The following is a 21,214-nucleotide window of genomic DNA, read 5'->3' on the forward strand; positions in this document are numbered from 1 at the left end:
ACTTTGAAACCCTCGATCGTTGATTTCACTTTGCTCCGCTACTGGACCTGCAATATATCAAAGCCTAAATGCGCGATGCACCGATATGCGAAGTTGTTGAAACCTTCGATATGCCATGTTGCCTGATCCTTCGATTTGCGATCTGCGATATGCTCCCATACCTTGGACCTCTGTCATTTGCGATCATCGATATGCATGATCGCTGGAACCCCCGATCTGCGATTTGCGATATGCTCCCAAACCTCTGATCTCCGATAATAGGTGATCATTGATCGCTGGTTTTCTTTGCCCTCCCTTGTAGTTGCTTTCAGAAAACTCCGATTGTGATTTGCGATGAACCGGGACCTCTGATATGCCGGGACCTTACCCTTGGTCATTTTCTCTTTGTTTTCTAGTTTTTAAAGGGCAACTTCAATCTGCTCTAACTTCTAATCTAGAAGTCCATTTTTGGACTTCCACATACCGTTGGAAAGCTTATTCCGAACACTATCCAATGGAGAGGATCCGATTTAGCTTTGAGAGCTTCTGTGGCTTGGAATATGGCTTCAAACTTCACTGCTGTTTTGCACTTCGGGCAACTGAAAACACATTTAGCAGTGGGTGACAACAATTATAGTAATGATTCTGTCAACCAAATATCTATTTTATTTGAGATCTTATCATAAATCTTGTTTCATGTTTTTGCCAAATCACCATTCTGGCCATGTATTTTGATTTAAAACCTCATCAAGATTAAAGAATTAGTCAATTTGCCATTTACTGCCGAATAAATTGAATCTGCTGTGAGTTCAAATGTTGACAAGCTCTGGCCTCCCGACTTCAATCCCATACGCTTTTCTTGGAGTCATAGAAGATGACATGTTACTACATAGTACATACTCAAACTTCACAAGTGGTAGATGGCATATATTGCACCATATTTGAAAATAACACCACAAGGTTAACTTATGAATAGTACAATAATGAGATTATACTTGGCCAAGTTTGTAGAGACTCGGAAACTTGCTCGCTTCAAAGTGGCAGTGAACATATATCTGCACAAAAATCCCTCTCATACTCCAGACAATGTCACATGGTTCGGGTTCGAATTCGAGTTCAACAATGATTAGGTTCAGTTTGAATTCGAATTTTTTGATGAAGGTTGCCATTAGGTTCATCTATATATATGCACACATATTAATTTAAAATGAATTACAGGATAAAATAGTAAGAAATCAACATTAGTAAACATCAAAAATGTTATCACGGACATGGAAACTGCAAGGATAAATTACAAGCTTGAGTTGTGACATGAAGTTATGAGTTTTGATCTATGGACTTAATCAATGGCTATGAGGTTCGATGAGGTTTGCCGAACCTCAAATATTTTTTAAGGTTCGCCAAAATTCAAACCTCAAAGTTAAAGTTCGACGAACCTTGTGACATAGACTCCAGATATGCTAGACGAAAAACGATCTTGCTTTAGTAAGTCTTTTGTATGAAGCCATTCTTACATTTGAATCTGGGTTTGATCCTATCCTTGAGATGATAACACAAATAGTGTGGAAATGACGTAATGGCCCGAAGTGGGTTAGATGCCGTACTACAAAGAAAATCAGATTTCGTTTGAATCAAATCTACTCATCAATTCAGTATCCCTGGTTTTGATCCCACCATCTCACAAAGAACATTAAGTGGCAACCCAAGTCTCAAAACACAACTGCTCCAACAGTTTATCACTTCCACAGTAATCTCTGTCAATCTCTCTGGTAACTTTGATCAAGTGTTCAGGGTATTTTTGCAAACCTAGTTGACAAAACGTTTAGTAACCTTTCAAACATATTTATTTCTTGGTTACCTGAGGCATGCTTGTGCTTAGAGCCATGGACAATTAGATCGTTATTTCTTTTACGGACGAGTTCCAATCCTCTAAAAGGGCTATTCAACTTTTTATGAAGAACGTTAGGTAATGGAGTCCTGAGAATTCTGCAATCACATTAGATAACATGTTACTACAAACTCCAATTTCACAATTGGAATATGGCATATATTGCCCCGTATTTGAAAATAGCATCACACAGTAATAAGAGCAGGTTCGTCTATGAATCATACAATGATAACTTACACTTGCACAATTTTGCAAAGATTGAAATACTTGCTCCCTTCAGGGTGGCAGTTAGCATATTTTTGTACAAATTTTCTCTCCGGTACTTCAAAAATGCTAAGGCAAAAACATACTTTAGTAAATCATTTGTCTTAAGCCACACATACATTTTCTATCTTGGTTTGATCCTACCACCAAGATGATAAGTGAAATAGTGTGGAAATTATGTAAGAGCCAGCAGTGGGTTAACTATAGTTCTACAAAGAAAGTCAAAATTCTTCTGGATCAAATCTGCACTTCGATTCAGTATTCTTGGTGCTGTCCTCACGATCTGACAAACAACATTAACGGGGAACCCAAGTCTCAAAAGACATGCTCCTGCAGCATATTGCTTCGACAACGAATAATTCTGGCAACTTTGATCATCCTTTTAGGGTAGTTGAGTAAGCCCACTTTCAACGAAAAAAGCTTTAGCTTGTGCATCTGAATTGGTTATTGTAAATTTTCAGTGAGATTTATTTCTTGGGTGCCCGATGAATGTTTGAGCTTAGCATCACGGACATTTAGATCATGTCTTTTACGGACAAGTTCTGATCCTCCAGAAATGAGATTCTACTCATTTTCTGAAGAAACCTTAGACAATGGAATCCTGGGCATTCTGCAGTCACACGAGATAACAAGTTATTACATAATCAAATTTCACAAGCGGAATATGGCATATATTTCCACAGATTTGAAAATAGCACCACACAGCAATAAAAGCAGGTTCATGTAAAAATAGTATAATGATAACTTACACTTAACCGAGGTTTGCAAAGACTGAAATACTTGCTCCCTTCAGGGTGGCAGTTAACATAGTTTTGTATAAATCTTCTCTCTGGTAGCCCAAATATGGTAGAGGCACCAATCTCTTGCTTAACAAAACTGTTTTTCTTAAGCCATGCATACATTTTGTATCTTGGTTTGATCCTACCCTCGAGATCATAGGTGAAATATCTTGGAAATGATGGAAGAACCTGCAGTGGGTTAAATGTAGTAGTACAAAGAAAATCAAACTTCTTTTGGATCAAATCTACACTTTTACTCATTAATCTTGGCCATTTCCTCACCATTTGACAAACAACATTGAAGGGTAACCCAAGTCTCAAAAGACAACTTAACTTCTCCTGCAGCGTATTGCCTCCACAATGAATCATTCTGGCAACTTTGAATGTCGACTCAGAGTAATTTATCACGCCTAATTTCAACAAAATGTTTAGCTTGTGTCTTCGAATTGGCTCTTGTAAATTTTCAGTGATATTTATTTCTTGGGGGCCTGATGAATGTCTGAGCTTAGTATCACTGACATTTCGTACATCTCTTCTGTGGATAAGTTCTGATCCTCCAGAAAGGAGATTTTGGAAATTTTCTGAAGAAACCTTAGCCAGTGGAGTCCTGGGCATTCTGCAATCACAAAAGCAAATATGTTACTAGTACTACATAGTCAAATTTCACAGGTGGGATATGACACATATTGCCCTGTATTTGAAAATAGCATCACATAGATAACTTACACTTTATCAAGCTTGCAAAGACTGAAATACTTGCTCCCTTCAGGGTGGCAGTTAACATATTTTTGTACAAATCTTCTCTCTGGTAGCGTAAATATGGTATAGGCAGAAGTTTCTTTCTTGAGAAGATCGTTTTTCTTAAGCCACGCATACATTTTGTATCTTGGCTTGATCCTACCCTCGAGATCACATTCGAAATATTTTGGAAATGATGGGAAAACCTGCAGTGGGTTAAATGTAGTACCACAAAGAAAATCAAATTTCTTTTGGATCAAATCTGCATTCATACTCATTAATCCTGGGCATGTCCTCACCATTTGACAAACATCATTGAAGGGTAACCCAAGTCTCAAAAGACAACTTAGCCTCTCCTGCAGCTTATTACCTGCACAATGAATCCTTCTGGCAACTTTGAACATCAACTGAGGGTAATTTATCAAGCCTAATTTCAACAAAACGTTTAGCTTGTGCCTCTCAATTGGCTCTTGTAAGTTTTCAGTGATATATATTTGGGTGCCTGGTGAATGTTTGAGCTTAGCATCATGGACATTTAGATCATCTCTTCTATGGACGAGTTCTGAGCCTCCAGAAAAGAGATTCTGGAAATTTTCTGAAGAAACCTTAGACAATGGAGTCCTGGGCAGTCTGCAATCACATAAGATAATATGTTACTACATAGTCAAATTTCACAAGTGGGATATGGCACATGTTGCCCTATATTTGAAAATAGCATCACATAGAGAGATAAGAGCAGGTTCACGTAAAAATCATACAATGATAACTTACACTTTATCAAGCTTGCAAAGACTGAAATACTTGCTCCCTTCAGGGTGGCAGTTAACATATTTTTGAACAAATCTTCTCTCTGGTGGCGTAAATATGGCAAAGGCACCACACTCGTTCTTAAGAAAATTGTTTTTCTTAAGCCAAGCACACATTTTGTATCTTGGTTTGATCCTACCCTCGAGATCATAAGTGAAATATTTTGGAAATGATGGAAGAACCTGCAGTGGGTTAAATGTCGTACTACAAAGAAAATCGAATTTCTTTTGGATCAAATCTGAACTTGTACGCAATAAATATGGTCTTGTCCTCACCATTTGACAAACATCATTGAAGGGCAACCCAAGTCTCAAAAGACAACTTAACCTCTCCTGCAGCTTATTGCCTCCACAACGAATCATTCTGGCAACTTTGAACGCCGACTCAGGGTAATCTATCAAGCCTAATTTCAACAAAAGGTTTAGCTTGTGTCTCTCAATTGGCTCTTGTAAAATTTTAGTGATATTTATTTCTCGGGTGCCTGGTGAATGTCTGAGCTTCACACCACTGGCATTTAGATCATCTCTTCTACGGACAAGTTCTGATCCTCCAGAAAGGTTATTCTGAATGTCTTTTGAAGAAACTTTAGACAATCGAGTCCTATGCATTGTGCTTTTCAAATATTCTCTTCTAGAGCCACGGGCAACTAGATCATCTCTTTCACAGACAAGTTCTGATAGTACAGAAGGGATATTCTGAAATGTTTCTGAAGAAACTTTAGACAATGGAGTCATGAGCATTGTGTTTTTTAGATGTTCTCTGATAGACACAGCAACTCCCTGCTTCTCAAGCCCAGTGCAATTAATATCTTCAATCAACTTGATCAAGTTGTCATGCAAATAGCGAGGATGACACAAATCTGTCTTTGTCTTCTCCTTTTGATCCAAACCAACGCTTGCAAAATCTAGATTGCCTGCCATGGATTTGCTTGGGTCCCATCTAAGAATCTCAGGATAATGTAAAATAATGTTACCTATATTTTCCTTTCTTAGTCCCAGGTTTGACAGAACATCCACTATAGAATACAGTGTTTTCTCTGAACTGTCCATAAAAAGTTGAGGCTTTGTACGGTATAGCTTGCTAATCTCGTCCCAAGGGCAACCGATACCTGCCAAAAGCATTAGCTTTTCTAAAATACTACTACATTTCAGTGGATTTTTTTCCAACAGACGGCAAATCCTGTTCTTCTCAACTTGAAAACCATCCAGCCCATTAGAAACAGTCACAAATTTTTTATATACTTCATCATTGAGGAGCGATGGGCAACATGTCAGGATTTTTATAAGAGACACTTTACTAACTCCAAGCTTCTCATAGAACTGCAATTTCTTTTGCAATTTAGCGGCAGAACGACTGAATAACTCCGGATGTTCTGTATACAGTTTCCCTAGCACATGCCTTGGAAACCCACTGTTCCTCAAAATTGAGATATTTGCCAGTAGAGACTCATCTTCATTGAGATATATTTTCCCAGGAGGCAAGAATATATGGATCTCAGAAGTCTTTACCCCTATACTTTCAAAAAACGGCTCAAACTCATTGATCGGATTATAAAGTAGATATCTTTCCAGGGCTTCGCTTATACGATCTTTTGCGTTGACTCTGGACACTAACTTTCGTAAAAAACAAGGTGCATAGAGGCTTATATGCTCGGCATCTGCAAAAGAAAGAGACCTTGTATAGTGGAGGTAATTTTGCAGCACTTGCCGAACTTCATGTTCCAGTTGTTCCGAGAATTTGACCTGGGATTTGCTCCCAGCTTTCCCAGACTGTTTGGCACTCCAAATAAAAATAGCAGGCATAACTACTGACATTTGTAGAGTGAAAGAATGAACATGCCATGAAACCCATTTCTCGTTTGCATATGAAATTAGAGATGTGCAAGGAGGGATTGACTTTGGCAGCACAATTTTCCCAATTCCACGACAAAAGATCACCAAACCGCACATTACGATTCTGTTTCATAGGCAAATTGGAGCATGAGCTGGCTGAAGATGTTCAATAGAACTGATTTTTCAAAAGAAAAACCCCATGAGATTATTGGAAATAGTAATACACAACTTGATATCGAACCATCCAGAGTGCTCGTCATGAAACGAGCATTAGCTTAGTAGTACTAGGTTGGATTCCTGGCCTTTCAATTTTCAACATGGTGTCTGGGCCAGGTGTTGAGGTTGACTGAAGATGTCAATGAGGGCTGGAGGAGATAGTAATCGACGCCTTGATATTGAAATAGGAACGCAGCACATTGGTAGAGCAGTGGAGCAGCAGGCAGGTCCTCAGTTCAATTTTCTAGTCGGTCCATTTTTCAACAGAGATAACGGCCTGGAAATGGAAAATGTGCTCAGCAACATAAAACCTAGTTTGATAAAGTATGGGATTGAGATAAACTCTTATTTAACAGAACAATGTTGGTATCAGTAGGAAGTGAACTGGCAACCGATAAAGCAAGCGTACTCTGTCCAGTCCAAGACTCAAATGAAGTTCTCCAAATGGAAAAAATAAATCATTTAGGTTTCCATGAAAATGGCGCTAGCTGACACCTTGACCAAACTTAGAGAGAATATGGAAATATGAATAGAAAACAGATGAACTAAGCATACCAGAGACTTGCATTTACTTCTGCTTTCTGAACGACACTGCCTCTTTCCCGCTTTGAATGTTCTGGCATCTGTTGTAAGTAGCGAATTTTTCTGTTCGGAAAACCCCAGTGTCTTTCGCCCAGATTTAGGATACCTAAATCTCACTCCCTCCTACTCGCTGCAAATTTATGTCTTCCATTATAGAAAATTCTAAATCTGATATGAAGTAGGATACAAATCTATGTTCCATTAGAGTGATAAGATTTATCACTTTTCGTTATAAAGTGATGAAATTATTATTTGCCCTTATTTTTCAATAAGGATGTATTTATTAATATTTAAAAAATTAAATATAATTATGCATGGGTGATTGATAAAAGGCTGACTTTCAGTTATTAAATATAATTATTATTTGTTTTTATTATTAATGTAGATTTATTCTCCGATTGCGATGGCAATATGGTGGACCGTATGTTGCATGATTTTGAGGAGGGGAAACCAGTCCACGGTTGTCATCCTGCTCCACATAGAGAGGAGTGGTCATTCTGCTTTTCACTTGGCTAGTGTTCAAGATTGTCCTGAAACCAGTCAGACGTCTCATTAGCCCACCGTTGTCATTCTGCTCCACATAGAGAGGAGGAGTGGTCATCCTGCTTTTCACTTGGTTAGTGTTCAAGATTGTCATGAAACCAGTCAGACGCCTCATCATGTATTCATTCCACAATTTGACAGGGAATTTGAAGTCACCAGGACAGGGAAGAAAATTTCTCATTCTTGTTCCAAGGTGGTGGTAATTCACTGCTCTAAGTTTAGCATTTCTGTTTTTCATTATTATATTTCCATTTCCCCATGGGGGCAGGTCGAGGTCCTCTTGACCTAGCCTCCCTTGTGCCCTTCACTTTGAAGCACCCTCCGGCTCTGCAATCCGATAGCAATTTTGAAATTCACTCAGTGGTGTTATCAATTCAAGCATGGAGGGTGGTGGATGTGCATGGTCATCAGAATGAGGTGGTCTTGGAGCAACGAGGTTTGTGTTTTGGCTAGGCACTCAATTGATAGGGTCCATCTCGAAAGACCCTCAGTCGAGCATGGCAAAAGGTATTCCACCTTTACATATTGACTCTAGCTTGGTCTAGTTTGCTTAGTATCAATTTTCTGGTCAATGTGTTTCATACTCTCTCTGCTCTATCTATTTCTTTGAATTGTTGCACTATGAATCCTCACACTTGGGCTCCTAAGACGTGCCTCCACTCTACTTCTCTATCGACATCATCTTGACACTCCTATCTCAACTCCTACCCAACGTCAACCTATCGGCCTCCACCCTTGTCTTGTTATGCCAACCAGTATTGTCTCTCCTACGTGGCTTCCCTTTGTTTCCTTTATCACCATATTCATCTCAATCCTACTAGCCATGCCCCATCAAAGAGCAAGGAATCTCTGCAACTCTTCAAGCATATCAGAAGGAAATATTAGAGCCCGACAGTGAGCTCACTCAGCACTACAACATTATCACGCTCAAACCCCTGACCATATACAGCTAGAAATTAACAATGCATCCTCAAATCCCATGGATGATATGGATGAGTATATGGACGTAGATATTCTTGCCTCAGCTACTGAGTGGCTCATGAATCCCGACAACACTCAAGGAAGGAAGAACTAGTATTTATATATTGTGGAGTTGTATTAGCACATTGATGCAGGAGCATCTCAAGAGAAAGATATTTCACCCATGTGAATAATTCCCTTTTTATATTTTTCTATAATTCATGATATTTAACCTAGGAGAATTTGCATTAGTTAGGAGGTTATGTTGAAGTGTCCTTATGGGATAGATGTAAATATTCTATTAGGTGGAGTGGCATTAGCTTCTAGAATAGGGACAATTGTAGGAATATTAGAGGGTTGTTATTACAACCTCCATTATGTCTTAGTGATATTTTGTCTAGGCTAGAGAGGATGAAGGAGGACAGTAGAGTAGAAGAGAGAGAGAGAGAGGAAAATTCACTGCATCCTGTGTAGTTTTCTGGCTCAGTGTAGTAGAATTACTAAGCCGTGTGTAGTTGCTTTTGTTTTGTGTAACATAATTTCAGTTTGAGTTGTACTCTTTGTCCACTGTGTTTAATTGTTGTAGCATTATGTTAATATTTTGTGGAGACAATTATTGAGTGATGGTGGGCTTTTTATCAGAGAGAGTGATTTTAAATTATTTAGTTTTTCAAGGTTCGCAGGCCAAATTCTTGTTTCGAGTTGAGTCGTGATTGTCAACTCTATATTAGTTAACATGAAGTCGAAATCTTTGTCAAACACTTGCTCAAGTCCTAGGTCTTGACTCTCAAGATAGTGCAACGTTCCATTTCCTAAAAACCAAGATGCAAATTAACCCAGCAGGAGGTTTCGCCCCTAGCACAGGATTCTGAGAAACTGAAGCGATTTCTACGAGGGGTGCCATAGTGATAAGCAGGAACAGGAGAGGGGGGGCCATGATAAATCATATTCATCCACATATTTTGGCAGTTTCCAAGGTGGTTTCCTCCACCCCCATGAGTATTAAACCTCAACAGGTCTTGGGGCCCCACAAGTTGTTGACCTTGTGGACCCCGTGATCACAACGCTCAAAGGTGACCAAGCATTAACAAGGGCCCATGGTAGTCTTGGGAGGCCCCATGATTTTGTTGGGAAGTAGACCATTCACGCTTATGATCAAGTCGTTGAAACTTAGTGGGCCATTAAACATATATTATGCACAACGAACGACCAAAGCACGCTGCTAAAGTGATCAATGGACGAGGAAAGGCGAGGGTGAAATAGTAAAAACCAATTCAACATCAAGTTTTGGTATTACAACACAGTTGCTCTTGGATATGTCAGAAAGGCACAAAGGAGCAATTCAAGGAGTAGGTGGAAGGAAACCTACAGGTATGAGAATACCCATAGCAAATACAACCTTAGAAGAGGAGATGAGGTGCATTCAAGAGAGATTGGAAGCAATGGAAATTGCTTAGAGGCGAGGATCTAATGTCGAAGATGCCAATAAATTTGAGCAAGAATCTTCTAGAGAAGGAGAAGAGGGAGGAGAATCAGTAGAGGAGAGAGGATGATAGCCAAATTGTGCGCCAAGCTAAGGATGGAAGTACGTGCATATGAAGGTAATTTGAATGTTGATGAGTTAATGTATTAGATAAATGTCATGAACAACTATTTTGATTATGACGAAGTAGATGAAGAAAAGAAAGTGAATTTTGTTGTCACAAGGCTAAAAGGACATCCAACCCTATGGTGGGATGAAGTGCAAGCTAGTAGGAAAAGGAAAGGTAAGCCCAAGATTAGACGCTGCAATGTAATGTTGGCAAAAATCAAAAGCAAGTTTTTGCCCAAATATTGCGAGATAAATCTTGTAAGGCGGTTGCAAAACCTTAGACAAAGGTCCATGATAGTGAAAGAGTATATTGAAGAGTTTTCTAAATTAAATATTAGAGCTAGACACATTGAAGAGCGTGTTGAAAACGTTATCAAATATCTTAATGGCTTAACGTATGAGATTCAAGATGGGATTGATACCTTGACTCTAAACACGGTTGGGGATGCTTACCAAGTTGCTTTGAAAGCCGAGGAAAATAGTTCCAGAAAACAGATTCAAGAGAGTAGAGGAAGAGGTCATGCTAGAGGCAAAGGACAATCAAGTAGCAAAGAAAGATTTTAGTCTCCAAAAGAAGAAGGTGGGAGTCCAAGTAAGAAGCCACCAAGAGGAGGTGACTTTGGAAGAAGAAGATCTTTCTCTGAAGGCAGAGGTAGAGGTAGAGACTACCAACCTAGATGATACAAATGTGGAAAACTAGGCCATATATCATGGGAATGCCAAAGAATACTCTAGCAGGATAGAGGAGTGTACATGTGGTGGAAGCTAAAGAGGAGAATGCAGGTATAGTGGCAACTAAAGAAGTTGTTGAAGTAGGAGAATCCCTATTGCTGAAGCGAGTTCTAATTCACTCAAATAAGTAAACTAAAGATCCAACCCATAGAGAAGTTTGTTTATGACCATGTGCAAGTCAATAGTTAAGTGTTGTAAGGTTGCGATTGATATTGGTAGCACAAATAATCTTGTTTCTATAGAGATGGTAGAGAAACTATATTTAAAAATAACACCACATCCTGCGCCTTAAAAGTTTCATGGTTACAAAAAGGTCATCATCTTAGTCAATGAACAATGTAAGGTAGAATTTCATATTGGAAGATACAAGGATGAAATATTGTGTGATGTAATGCCTATTCTTGTTTGCCATATTTCGTTGGGAATGCCATGGCAGTTTAATATGAGAGTTATCCATGATGGTAGAAGGAACACTTACACACTTGAGAAAGATGGTCACAAGCATACATTGTTGCCTTTACAAGATGGAGTCAAAGAAGAAGTCGGGCATAATGTGTTGTTGATGAGTGGCAAGGAGTTTTTGTAAGAGGTCAAAAAGAAGGAAGTCCATTTTGCCTTGATTGGTAAACCCAAGGTAATTCTTACCAACACAAGTTTAAACTATTTTCCTAAGAAAGTCAAGGGTATATTAGATGATTTTGTTGATATAATTGTGGATGAATTACCAAGTAAACTACCGCCTATTCAAAGCATCAACCATCATATAGATTTAATTATTGGAACAAATCTTCCAAACAAGGCAACCTATAGAATGACTCCTCATGAAAATGAATAGATAAGGAAACAAGTGTAAGAGTTGTTAGACAAAGGTCTTATCAAAGAAAGTTTAAGCCCATGTAATGTTCCAATAGTCCTCAGCTCAAAGAAGGATTGTGGATGGAGGATGTGCAATGATTCGAGGGCCATCAACAAAATCACAAGCAAGTGTAGATTTCCTCTTCCATGTGTTGATGACATGATTGATTGTTTGAGTGGTGCTATATATTTTTCTAAGATTGAACTGAAGAGTGTTTACCAACAAATTTGAATGAGAGAAGGGGAACAGTGGAAAACAACCATGCATTGTATGTGTGGTTAATGATGCATTTTGGTCTTACTAATGCACCCAACAATTTCATGAGACTAATGAATGAAGTCTTGAAGGAGTTTGCAGGTAAATTTGTTGTTTTTTATTTGGATGACATTTTAATGTACAACCAGACCAAGGAAGAGCATTTGAGACATCTTAGTTTCGTTTTGAAGATCTTGCAGTAAGAAAAATTGTTAATTAATTTGAAGAAATGTACCTTTATGAAAAGAGAATAGTTATACTTTGTGATTTCTAAAGATGGTTGAAGATTGACCTTGAAAGGGTCAGAGCAATCATTGAATGGCCTACCCCATGAAATATGTTTGAGGTCAGAAGTTTTCATGGTTATGGATGTCTATACAATTGAAAATTCATTAAAAAGATTAACAAACTTTGTGTGCCTATTGTAGAAATTATCAAAGAAAACAATCAACCATTCAAGTAGATTGTAGCAACAGATAGAAACACTAAGTTACTGAAGCAAAAGGTCACAGAGCAACATGTTTTGGCCTCATCAGACTTCAATAATTTTTATCAGGTTGAGACAAATGCAAGTGGATTTGTTGTTGGAGAAATTTTGAGTTAGGAAGGTGGTGATGGTGTTGGATGCCGCCAACATGTAAGGGGATCTCCCCAATGTGAAGGCCCAATTAGACCTCACATTGTTTGGTGTAGGAGTCTCATCCGGTTATATGGTACGACCACCAATGGAAAGGTTTCAAAGATATGCCTTGCTTATAATCACACATAAGAGATCACAACACCTCTTTGGGCAACAAGTATGTAAACTTTGTGAGACACCCAATGTAAGGTGCACAGGGGAAATTCCATGGCTGGTAAAGGAAAACAAACCTTCAGTTAGAAAAGTAATAGTACTATCCTAAAGGGGGGTCCGTGAACAAACAAAAAGGCTTGTTGATTACCTGCAAATGAGTCCACATAATAAACAACAATCATGAAAGCATAACAACACTTATTCAACAATAACCATAGTAAAGCAACGGAATAGTTCATTAAACTTAGTATGTAATTAAACCAACATATACCACAAACATAACAAGAATAGTTCTATTATATCTACAATACATGTATGAAGAAGTGTCGACTCATAAAGCTTCTGATTATGAATGAAAGATCCCAAGTACACTGTTACATAGATGAAACACTAGATCCAATAGTGGAACATAAAGCCACAACTTGCTTCTCCAAAGAATGATCTATCTCCTATGCACTACAAGAGAAGTCAAGGCAAGACTCCAAGCCCTTAGCTTGAGTTATGAGGATCTATTTATAACTAATGACAATTGTAATGCCCCACTTAAATCTTATCCTGCAAATTTTGTTAATGTTTACATTATCTGAAAATATTGAGAAATATTGGTCTAATATAAAATTCATGATTTTCATTATTCAAATTCCCAACTTACCTTCTCAAATTGAATATGAGGTAGGATATGGTCTCCTTCCATTATTTCAAATAATATATGCATTCTCACATTTCCCAATGTACCCTCACATTTACTAGGGAAAAGACATGGTCCTCTCCATTTAATTACATCTCACATTCCCTAATGTACCCTCACATTTACTTGGGAGAAGATATGGTCCTCTCCAACTCATTATCAATATATATATTCATTTCACATTCCCCAATGTACCTTCACATTTACTAGGGAGAAGACATGGTCCTCTCCATGTAATTACATCTCACATTCCCCAATGTACCCTCACATTTACTTGGGAGAAGACATTGTCCTCTCCATTTAATTATCAATATAAATATTCATCTCACATTCCCAAATGTACTTTCAAATTTACTTGTGAGGAGACATGGTCCTCTCCCATTAATTTCCCAATTTGATATTCATGTCACATTTCCAAATGTACTTCCAGCTTTACTTGGGAGAAAAAAAGTCAACTGTATGGATAGATGAGAAGTTAATGACATTAATGAGAGGTGGTTGAGATGGAGAAGAGAGGGAGTGTATAAAAAGGGAAGGGGTAAGGGAGAAAATGGGAGGTTGGGGGGGGGTCTTGCTTATGATTGTGGGGTTGGTTGTGATTTGAGGACTTCTTGTGTTTTGGGAGACCTTAGGAACCTGTGGAGGTTTCTTGGGTTGTCGAGAGAAGGGAAATATTGTTATCTTGGTCTGGATCATTCATCTTGGACACACACACTACATCTGGTTGGACTTGGGCTCGGAGGGCTAGGGAACCTGTGGAGGTTTCCTAGGCTAGGGATTATTTCCTAGTTGGCTGGGAGGTAAATCCAGTTGGGTCCGTCAAGAGGAGCGTTCAACAGGAGCAGCAGGACAAAGGCATCTCCATCAGCCGCCGGTACAGGTATTCCTCCATAGATTACTCTTGTAAATTTTATTAGAATGAAATATTCAATTTAAGTTATGCTGATTAGAATGTAAATGATAAAATTTTATTTGTTTACAAGTCTTGTAAGTAAGTAAGTTATCGCCTCTTATTTAATTTAATTTCAAAAGAAATTAGATCTATTAGCAAACCCTAGGGTAGGTCTCTTACACATGGTATCAGAGCTTTGGTTCAAAATCTGGACCCAAATCCCACTAAATAGCTGTTCCATAATCAAATTTCTTACTAAATAGTTGAAAATCCAGAAAATTAGAATGTCAAAATGTTTCAACAACAGTCCAATGGCATAGTACCTAGGGATATGACAACACATGTTTATGGAAATCAAGAAATCAAACTTGTTGAGGTGTCAATCTGTCTTGCACAACAAATGAACTCTTGCATTTAGTAAAATGTGTTTAATACCATGAGTGTGTTTAATACAATTATGACTTATTTTATGAAATGTGATGTCTGAAAAACAATAAATATAAACATTTATAACGTTTTTTTTAATGGGAAGACAACTTGTTGAGGGTGTACACTGCATATGTTTCTGCTTCTTTTTGGGTACAATTTTCCTATGAACTAAATATTACTATACAATTATAAAATGAATCGAGAGAAGTATAGTACAATCGGTTGAACACACTTGCATGGTAATGGTATCAGTACATGAACCGATTTTGAATATGCTGGAGTGTGTGCTTGAATCCTTATATCCTGGTGCTAGTAGTCATCTTGTAAGCTTATACTTTCCAGATTGCTTTCTCTTTATCATTCTTTTCAATGTGTTTTTATTCCCCTCAAAATGTGTGGTACCAGGTTGCTGTCAATGCTTGTTGTTTTGTGATCCTACTGATGCTTGTTGATTGCGCTGCTACAAGGGCTTGGCTTATCTGCTAATTGAATGGATTCCAAGTAAAAGGGGCAGACTATGATATTATTTCTTTTGAAAGCTAAATTTGGCATTCATAGGAAGTTGTTTACTGCTGACACTGGTTCACTGCGTGACCGCAGAGAAGCCTAACAGAACTGGCCCGATATACTTACCCAACCCAAATGAGAATCCACTGGCGTGTATCCTTCTGTTCCTTTTCCCGATTCAGTTACTTTCAACTCCAATGCTGCAAAGATCGATTTGCTGGTATATGTTAGATTCCATAGCTATCTAATCCACTGTGTGTTTGCATGTATCCTCTCCCGACATCACTGTTGATTCTTGGACTAACCCCAACCTGGCCTTTCTATTTAGGGGCGAATTAGTGAGCTTTATAATTTTCTCTCCTCCCCACCTCTAGAGAGTGCCATGGGTCATGAGATAGCTGTGAACACAAAATCATGAACTTGTAGACTATTAGTAACATGGGAAGAGCATGGCCGCCTAACACGTTCTAAGCCCTAAACTTTACTAACTCAAAATCAAAACAAAAATTGTGGCCTAACTCGTTTCCATAATTGGTGAAATGGTTTTTTTTTAGTATCTGCTGGTTTATTTGTAATTGAAATTTCATATCATAGTATTTATCATCAATTGTGATCTCTGTTTTAGAAACAGGTTTCAATTTTGTGGCTTTGTTAGTAATAGGATGGAAGATTGAATTACTACTCTGGTTGTGGTTGTCTGAGTCGGTTTCAACACCAGTTTTGTCCATTCCTTTCCCTTTATCATTTTAATTCTATCAAACCAAAACTGCATTTGCACATAAAAGGTCAACGCCTACGAGATTCAGGTCCTTTATTTCCTGAAGTATTTACCCTATGCTTCATGTATTTGATCTTTGATGGATTCTAAAAGATCACCATTCCAAAGTTAAGCATATCTTTAGATAATCATACTCCTCTAGGATGTCCTCTTATGATGACTAGAGGAAATGAAAATGAAAATGAAGATGTGAGGGATATTGAGCCCATTTTATCTTGGGAAACTGTTGCTTATAGTGATAATAGGGACAACTCGACAAGTGAGGACGAATTATTATTGGGTGATATAGCCCTTGTACATACGGGTCTTAAAATTACTAGAAGTAGTGACGAAGACAATGAATCAATAAATGTAGACCAACCACAATGCCGGATTTGCCTTGATACTGGAGGTGAATATTTGATTGCACCATGTTGTTGCAGAGGCACCCAAAAGTTTGTGCACAGATCATGTCTTGACTACTGGAGGGCGGCCAAGGAGGGATTTGCTTTTGCCCACTGTACTGAATGTAGGGAAATGTTCTATTTGTGTGCAAATGTACCACTTGATCAATGGTGGTCAAGGTTGAAGTTTCAGCGTCTTGTTATAAGAGATCACACAACCATTTTCATTGTTGTTCAAGTGGTTGTTTCACTCCTGGGCATGCTTGTCTACAAATTTTATGGTGAGGAACTTAGAGAAATGTTTGGCTATGAACAACACCCTTATGGCTTCTACTTACTGGCAGGCATGATCTCATTATGAGTATCTATATTATGACTAATTGGCTGAATTGAATAATAGTCTAAGATGCTGGTGCATGACATGTTAAAAAAATAAAGAAATACATACAGTCACGTCTTCAAATAACAAAAGACAAGTAATGAGTCTGGACATTACAACATGAAAAGCCAATTGTAAACTAGAAAGGAATCTTGTGGCTAAATATGCAATATGCTTATCCTTTGTTGAAGAACTGCCGAGATTTAGAGTAGGAGCACAGTTCTATCTTTTTTCCTTGGCCTGTTATCAAGCTCAGGGGGCCACATTTATTCCTCTTTATAGTCCCTTTTTGCAACTTTCTGACATGAGGGATATATCAGTGATCATTCATATAGATAGATCATTACCTCCTTTTATGTTTAAGATTAAATCATATTACAGTATTCACAACGACTGTAAATTCTGCCTTGTTAGAGAAAGGGATGTTTACACGTTAGTAGAACGGGATGTTTACACGTTAAGTTTAGATTAAGGAGTTGGGTGGCGCTACCAAGGAATGCAACGACCATAACAATTTAATTAGGTCCCAAAACATTCGTTGCGAATGCATTGAAATTTGAAGCCATAATGGAGAAATATGAACAACTAAATAGATGCTAAATAAACGAGGGCAACAGAGAGACGGGCTAGGGAATTGTAGTTCTATGATTTGGGTAAACGAGGAGAATTCTGGTTTCCCGTTGGCTACCATATGGAAGCAACATTGTTGCTATTTTTGTCTGTGGGGTTTTGCTTCAATGCTCACTTTGCAGACCAATTTTTTTTTAAGACGAAGTGATTGATAAGAGGAAGTTGATAGGGTCCTCCTCTGCTCTGCTCTGCTCCATGAATTGGACAATGTGCATTTTAAGGTTAAATGGGTTGTGCAGGATGTTGGCTGATCAATTCTAATTGGGAGATGGATGAATGCTGAGATATGCTGAGGCCTTCTAGAAAGGGATTTTTCCACTTAAAATTTAGATTAAGGAGCTTCATGAGAGACTTGTTTCGAGTGGCTGAGTGGCTGTCGTGGGTGTTTTCAACCACGCTAGGAATTAAAAAGTATAGGTTTTGTTCTGGATTCAAAAAGCATTGAGAGGGACATTGATTTAGCGAATTCGGGGTTTGACATTGTCATTATGGCTTTCACTGTTATGTAGCTTTTAGTCTTAGTGCATCTGAATTTGAGCTCCTTCATCGCCTCCTCCATGGAGAATTTCCAATGTGTAAACCTTCATGGAGAATTTCCAATGCTTTTACACAAAGTGTTTGCTTTTTGGCATCTCTCTTTGGACATGTTCTGCAACCCACAAGGCTCGAATATAGGCACTTATGAATGCCAGTGTTTGTGAAACATGGGAAACATGATATTCTCTGTTGAAATGGTTTGGATCTGGAGGTGTATAAATGGGGGTTCAAATACCAGAGATGGTGTCATATTCTACTTCTTGGATTGGTGACCAAGGAACTGAAGTGCTTCAAGCTCAATAACACAAATGCTAATTATCAAGTTATCAGGACCCATTGACGGATAATTGTAATATGTTCAAGAGGAAATGAGCCCTTGGATTTCTGTTTTTTTGTGATTACTTTCGGCCTAAAGTCAGCCACTACTACACTCTTTTATGTGCATAACTTGAAGTGAGCGGAGCAGACTGTTCGCGGGTCTTTGTTCTTGCTGTGGCTCTCGCCAAATAAGCTGTTTCCATTCATGCACTATTACAATACTGTAATTTCACGGTTTCTTCTCATGTGACTATTCAACTGCTAGTTGAGAGCAAGTGTCAGTATCTTTGCTGAGGACAGGTCCTCCTGGTATCTGCAGCCAAGCAGGAACTTCAGCTTTCTAGTTGGATCGAATTCAAGATGATTTTGGAGACATTTTCATAGCTGAATTAAATGTGAGGTAATTTTCCTTAACATAGGACTTACAATGCCATCATGTAACATGTTTAATCCATTCTTCAGTTACTCCATTGTAGCCCTGAATTGAGCTTCTTCATTGTCACCTTTTTCTATGTCCAACATTTTAGAGCATAATGTATAAGATGATAATATTTTGATTAATAATTTTTCCCAGTTTTCTATCAAATGAGAAATTGAGAAGTTTTCATCATTTATAGTTTTGGCTTAGAAACTACCTGGTTTAGCTATTGTTTATACAAGAATTTTGCGATTAAATTGGAGTTCTTGAATCGATACTAAGGAGTAAAAACTAGCAGCTCTATACAAAGTGAAGGATCCTGAAGTGAGAAAATTTATTCAGAAATGCTTGGCCACTATTTCTAGAAGCCTTCTTGTAATGGAGCTCTTAATGGACCCACTTCTCCAAACTGATGAGCATGGCTTAGAATATTCCTTTTCCGTATTAGATTTCTACAAAGGTGATGTAGTGGAACTCGGCCCATTATTAAGAGAGCCTAACATTGAAGCTTTTCAAAATGTTCATCATAAAGCACGCCAAATCTAATGTTTTGTGCAAGTGTATAACAAGAATGGGATTTCTGCCCCCTATGAAAATTAGAAACACCAAAATGTTGTACATGTGCTCTCATGCTTTAGATGGGATAATATGTCTCACAACATAAATTTCACTATCACAGGCAAGAAGGGAGAACATAACACAATGTTCTTAAAATATGAATTATGGGCACAAAAGGTGATGAATTCTATATTGCACTAGTAAACCATGGACCTGCCAGCAGATCTTAAATCCTAACCCGACTAGCACATTGCATTTTAAGACTATTTATCTTTTCTACTTCTATCAACTAGCCCCTAGCCTATTTTTTCACCCATGTTAATGTTACAATATTCAATACATCTTGCAAGATGCATTTGCATATATATATCTATTTCTTTTTTGATGTGGAAGAGGATACAACCATGAGTTTTGCTTGCAAAACTGTTGCTGAACTTGACCTTGTTGATTAAGACGTTACAAAGATTACAAATTACATTGATAAAGAAATCCTTGATTTGGTACTTGATTGGAAAGCAAGGGTAGCAATAGATGATGACCACTCTTTCTATGGGCATAACAATTCCACTTACAAAACAAGTGAAACTTGATGGTGGAATTATAGCAATCACCTCTTTAGTATCTCTTCTTAGGTTTCTTTGATGGAATACCCAAGGTCTCACAACTATGTTGACAAGAAGTCAGAAATAATGCCTTCTACTTGAGTTGAATGTGTAGCCATGCATGATTGCTTTGAAGGAGTGACATTGGAAGTTGACGCAAACATATTTTTCTTCATATGTGGAAGAGAAATCTTGTACAATTTCAATCAAATCATTGGATGTTCTTCATCATGATTGGGTCAATGGAGAGGATCTAGTTTCATCCGGATCTTTAATGTCACATGGTTCAAGGGATAACAATTTTGAATATTCTTGATCACGTCTAATATCCTGAAGCACTGATAACACAGAGGATGTATTTCCATGAAAACCTGCAAATCCTCTAGAAAAGATAGGATATGTAGATAAATTTGGAGAATGTTGGAGCCATGGATATCTGAAGGGTTTAACCCTATTAATGATTGTCATTGTCTTAGGTCTATCCAGAAACCTATGTTTCAAGCTCAGATGACTATCATCAGTAAATGTTTTATCTAGTAAAGTTGAAGATTCCACTAATAAAGAACCATGATTATTAGCAGTCAAACATTAGAAGGCACTAATGGAACCCTAGAGAAGACATGGGCATTCCCTCTTAGAAAAAAAAATGATTTGAAAAACAAAAGACCTCTCAAACATCTTTAGATAAGAATAAATTCAGTCCTGAAATACATTTTTAAGATTAAAAAGGAAGTCAATGGGCAGCTGGCAGAGTTGGTATATTAGGAAGGGTTCAGGGGTTTGTAGCCATTAAACAACTTGGATCTGATGTTTAGGGAAGAAGACTTTCCAGCATTGCCAATCATATATTATCACTTAAGGATCTAGTAGCTATTTATGATTTTCTAGGTCTAAGGAAACTTGCAATTCACTAGTTATATATCTGTTAATTGCTCATATAACCACCTACAGAGATAACTTATTGATATGAAAACATCCCTTCAAGAAGTGATCTTGTTATGAATAAGTAATACAATAATCCCATTGCATCCTACAGAGAATCTAATATGCTTCTATTAATAATTAGTGATATTCAGTTAGGCTATAGATCCTTACGTGGATATCTAGAAATTGGAGATATAGAGATAATTAGATTGCACATTTAGTTTCCAAGACTTCTACCTATTCCACTAAATTCATGTCAGTTAGTTTGGGTTTCATGCTCCTAAAACCAATCCTAGAAATTGACACAAAGAAAAATATCTTCACCTTTTTTTTTTGCAAAGACTGTTTCTTAGCCT

At 37.8% G+C, this 21,214-nt stretch overlaps 2 protein-coding genes and 1 pseudogene across 2 annotated transcripts; 2 read left to right on the forward strand and 1 right to left on the reverse strand.

Moving 5' to 3' along the window:
* Positions 1–1,954: 1,954 nt before the first annotated feature.
* On the reverse strand, positions 1,955–7,293 carry LOC149182930 (uncharacterized). The gene is made up of 5 exons (XM_089417014.1): positions 7,059–7,293; positions 4,420–6,780; positions 3,637–4,278; positions 2,881–3,526; positions 1,955–2,741 (listed from the first exon to the last, which is right to left on the reverse strand). The coding sequence occupies exons 2-5, from the start codon at positions 6,402–6,404 to the stop codon at positions 2,718–2,720; spliced, it is 3,297 nt and encodes a 1,098-aa protein (XP_089273140.1). The 5' UTR covers positions 6,405–6,780; positions 7,059–7,293; the 3' UTR covers positions 1,955–2,717.
* An 8,972-nt stretch (positions 7,294–16,265) lies between these two features.
* Positions 16,266–16,853, forward strand: LOC149182931 (uncharacterized). The gene has a single exon (XM_089414730.1). It carries the CDS (start codon positions 16,266–16,268, stop codon positions 16,851–16,853), a length of 588 nt encoding a protein of 195 aa, XP_089270856.1.
* Positions 16,854–17,175: 322 nt separating this feature from the next.
* LOC149182932 (uncharacterized) lies at positions 17,176–20,848 on the forward strand (annotated as a pseudogene).
* Positions 20,849–21,214: the final 366 nt, after the last annotated feature.

This window comes from Pinus tabuliformis, chromosome 3_2 (genome assembly GCF_031772625.1).
Source record: "Pinus tabuliformis cultivar Carrire ecotype Pingquan chromosome 3_2, CPIR1, whole genome shotgun sequence".
In the NCBI taxonomy this organism is placed as follows: Eukaryota; Viridiplantae; Streptophyta; class Pinopsida; order Pinales; family Pinaceae; genus Pinus; species Pinus tabuliformis.

Excerpts from the sequence above, each read along its gene's own strand:
- LOC149182930 (XM_089417014.1), bottom strand. The coding sequence starts at position 6,404 with ATGTGCGGTTTGGTGATCTTTTGTCGTGGAATTGGGAAAATTGTGCTG. Across the intron at positions 4,279-4,419 it reads CTTTGCAAGCTTGATAAAGT|ACTGCCCAGGACTCCATTGT; the intron begins GTAAGTTATCAT and ends ATGTGATTGCAG. Across the intron at positions 2,742-2,880 it reads TTTGCAAACCTCGGTTAAGT|AATGCCCAGGATTCCATTGT; the intron begins GTAAGTTATCAT and ends GTGTGACTGCAG.
- LOC149182931 (XM_089414730.1), top strand. The coding sequence starts at position 16,266 with ATGACTAGAGGAAATGAAAATGAAAATGAAGATGTGAGGGATATTGAG.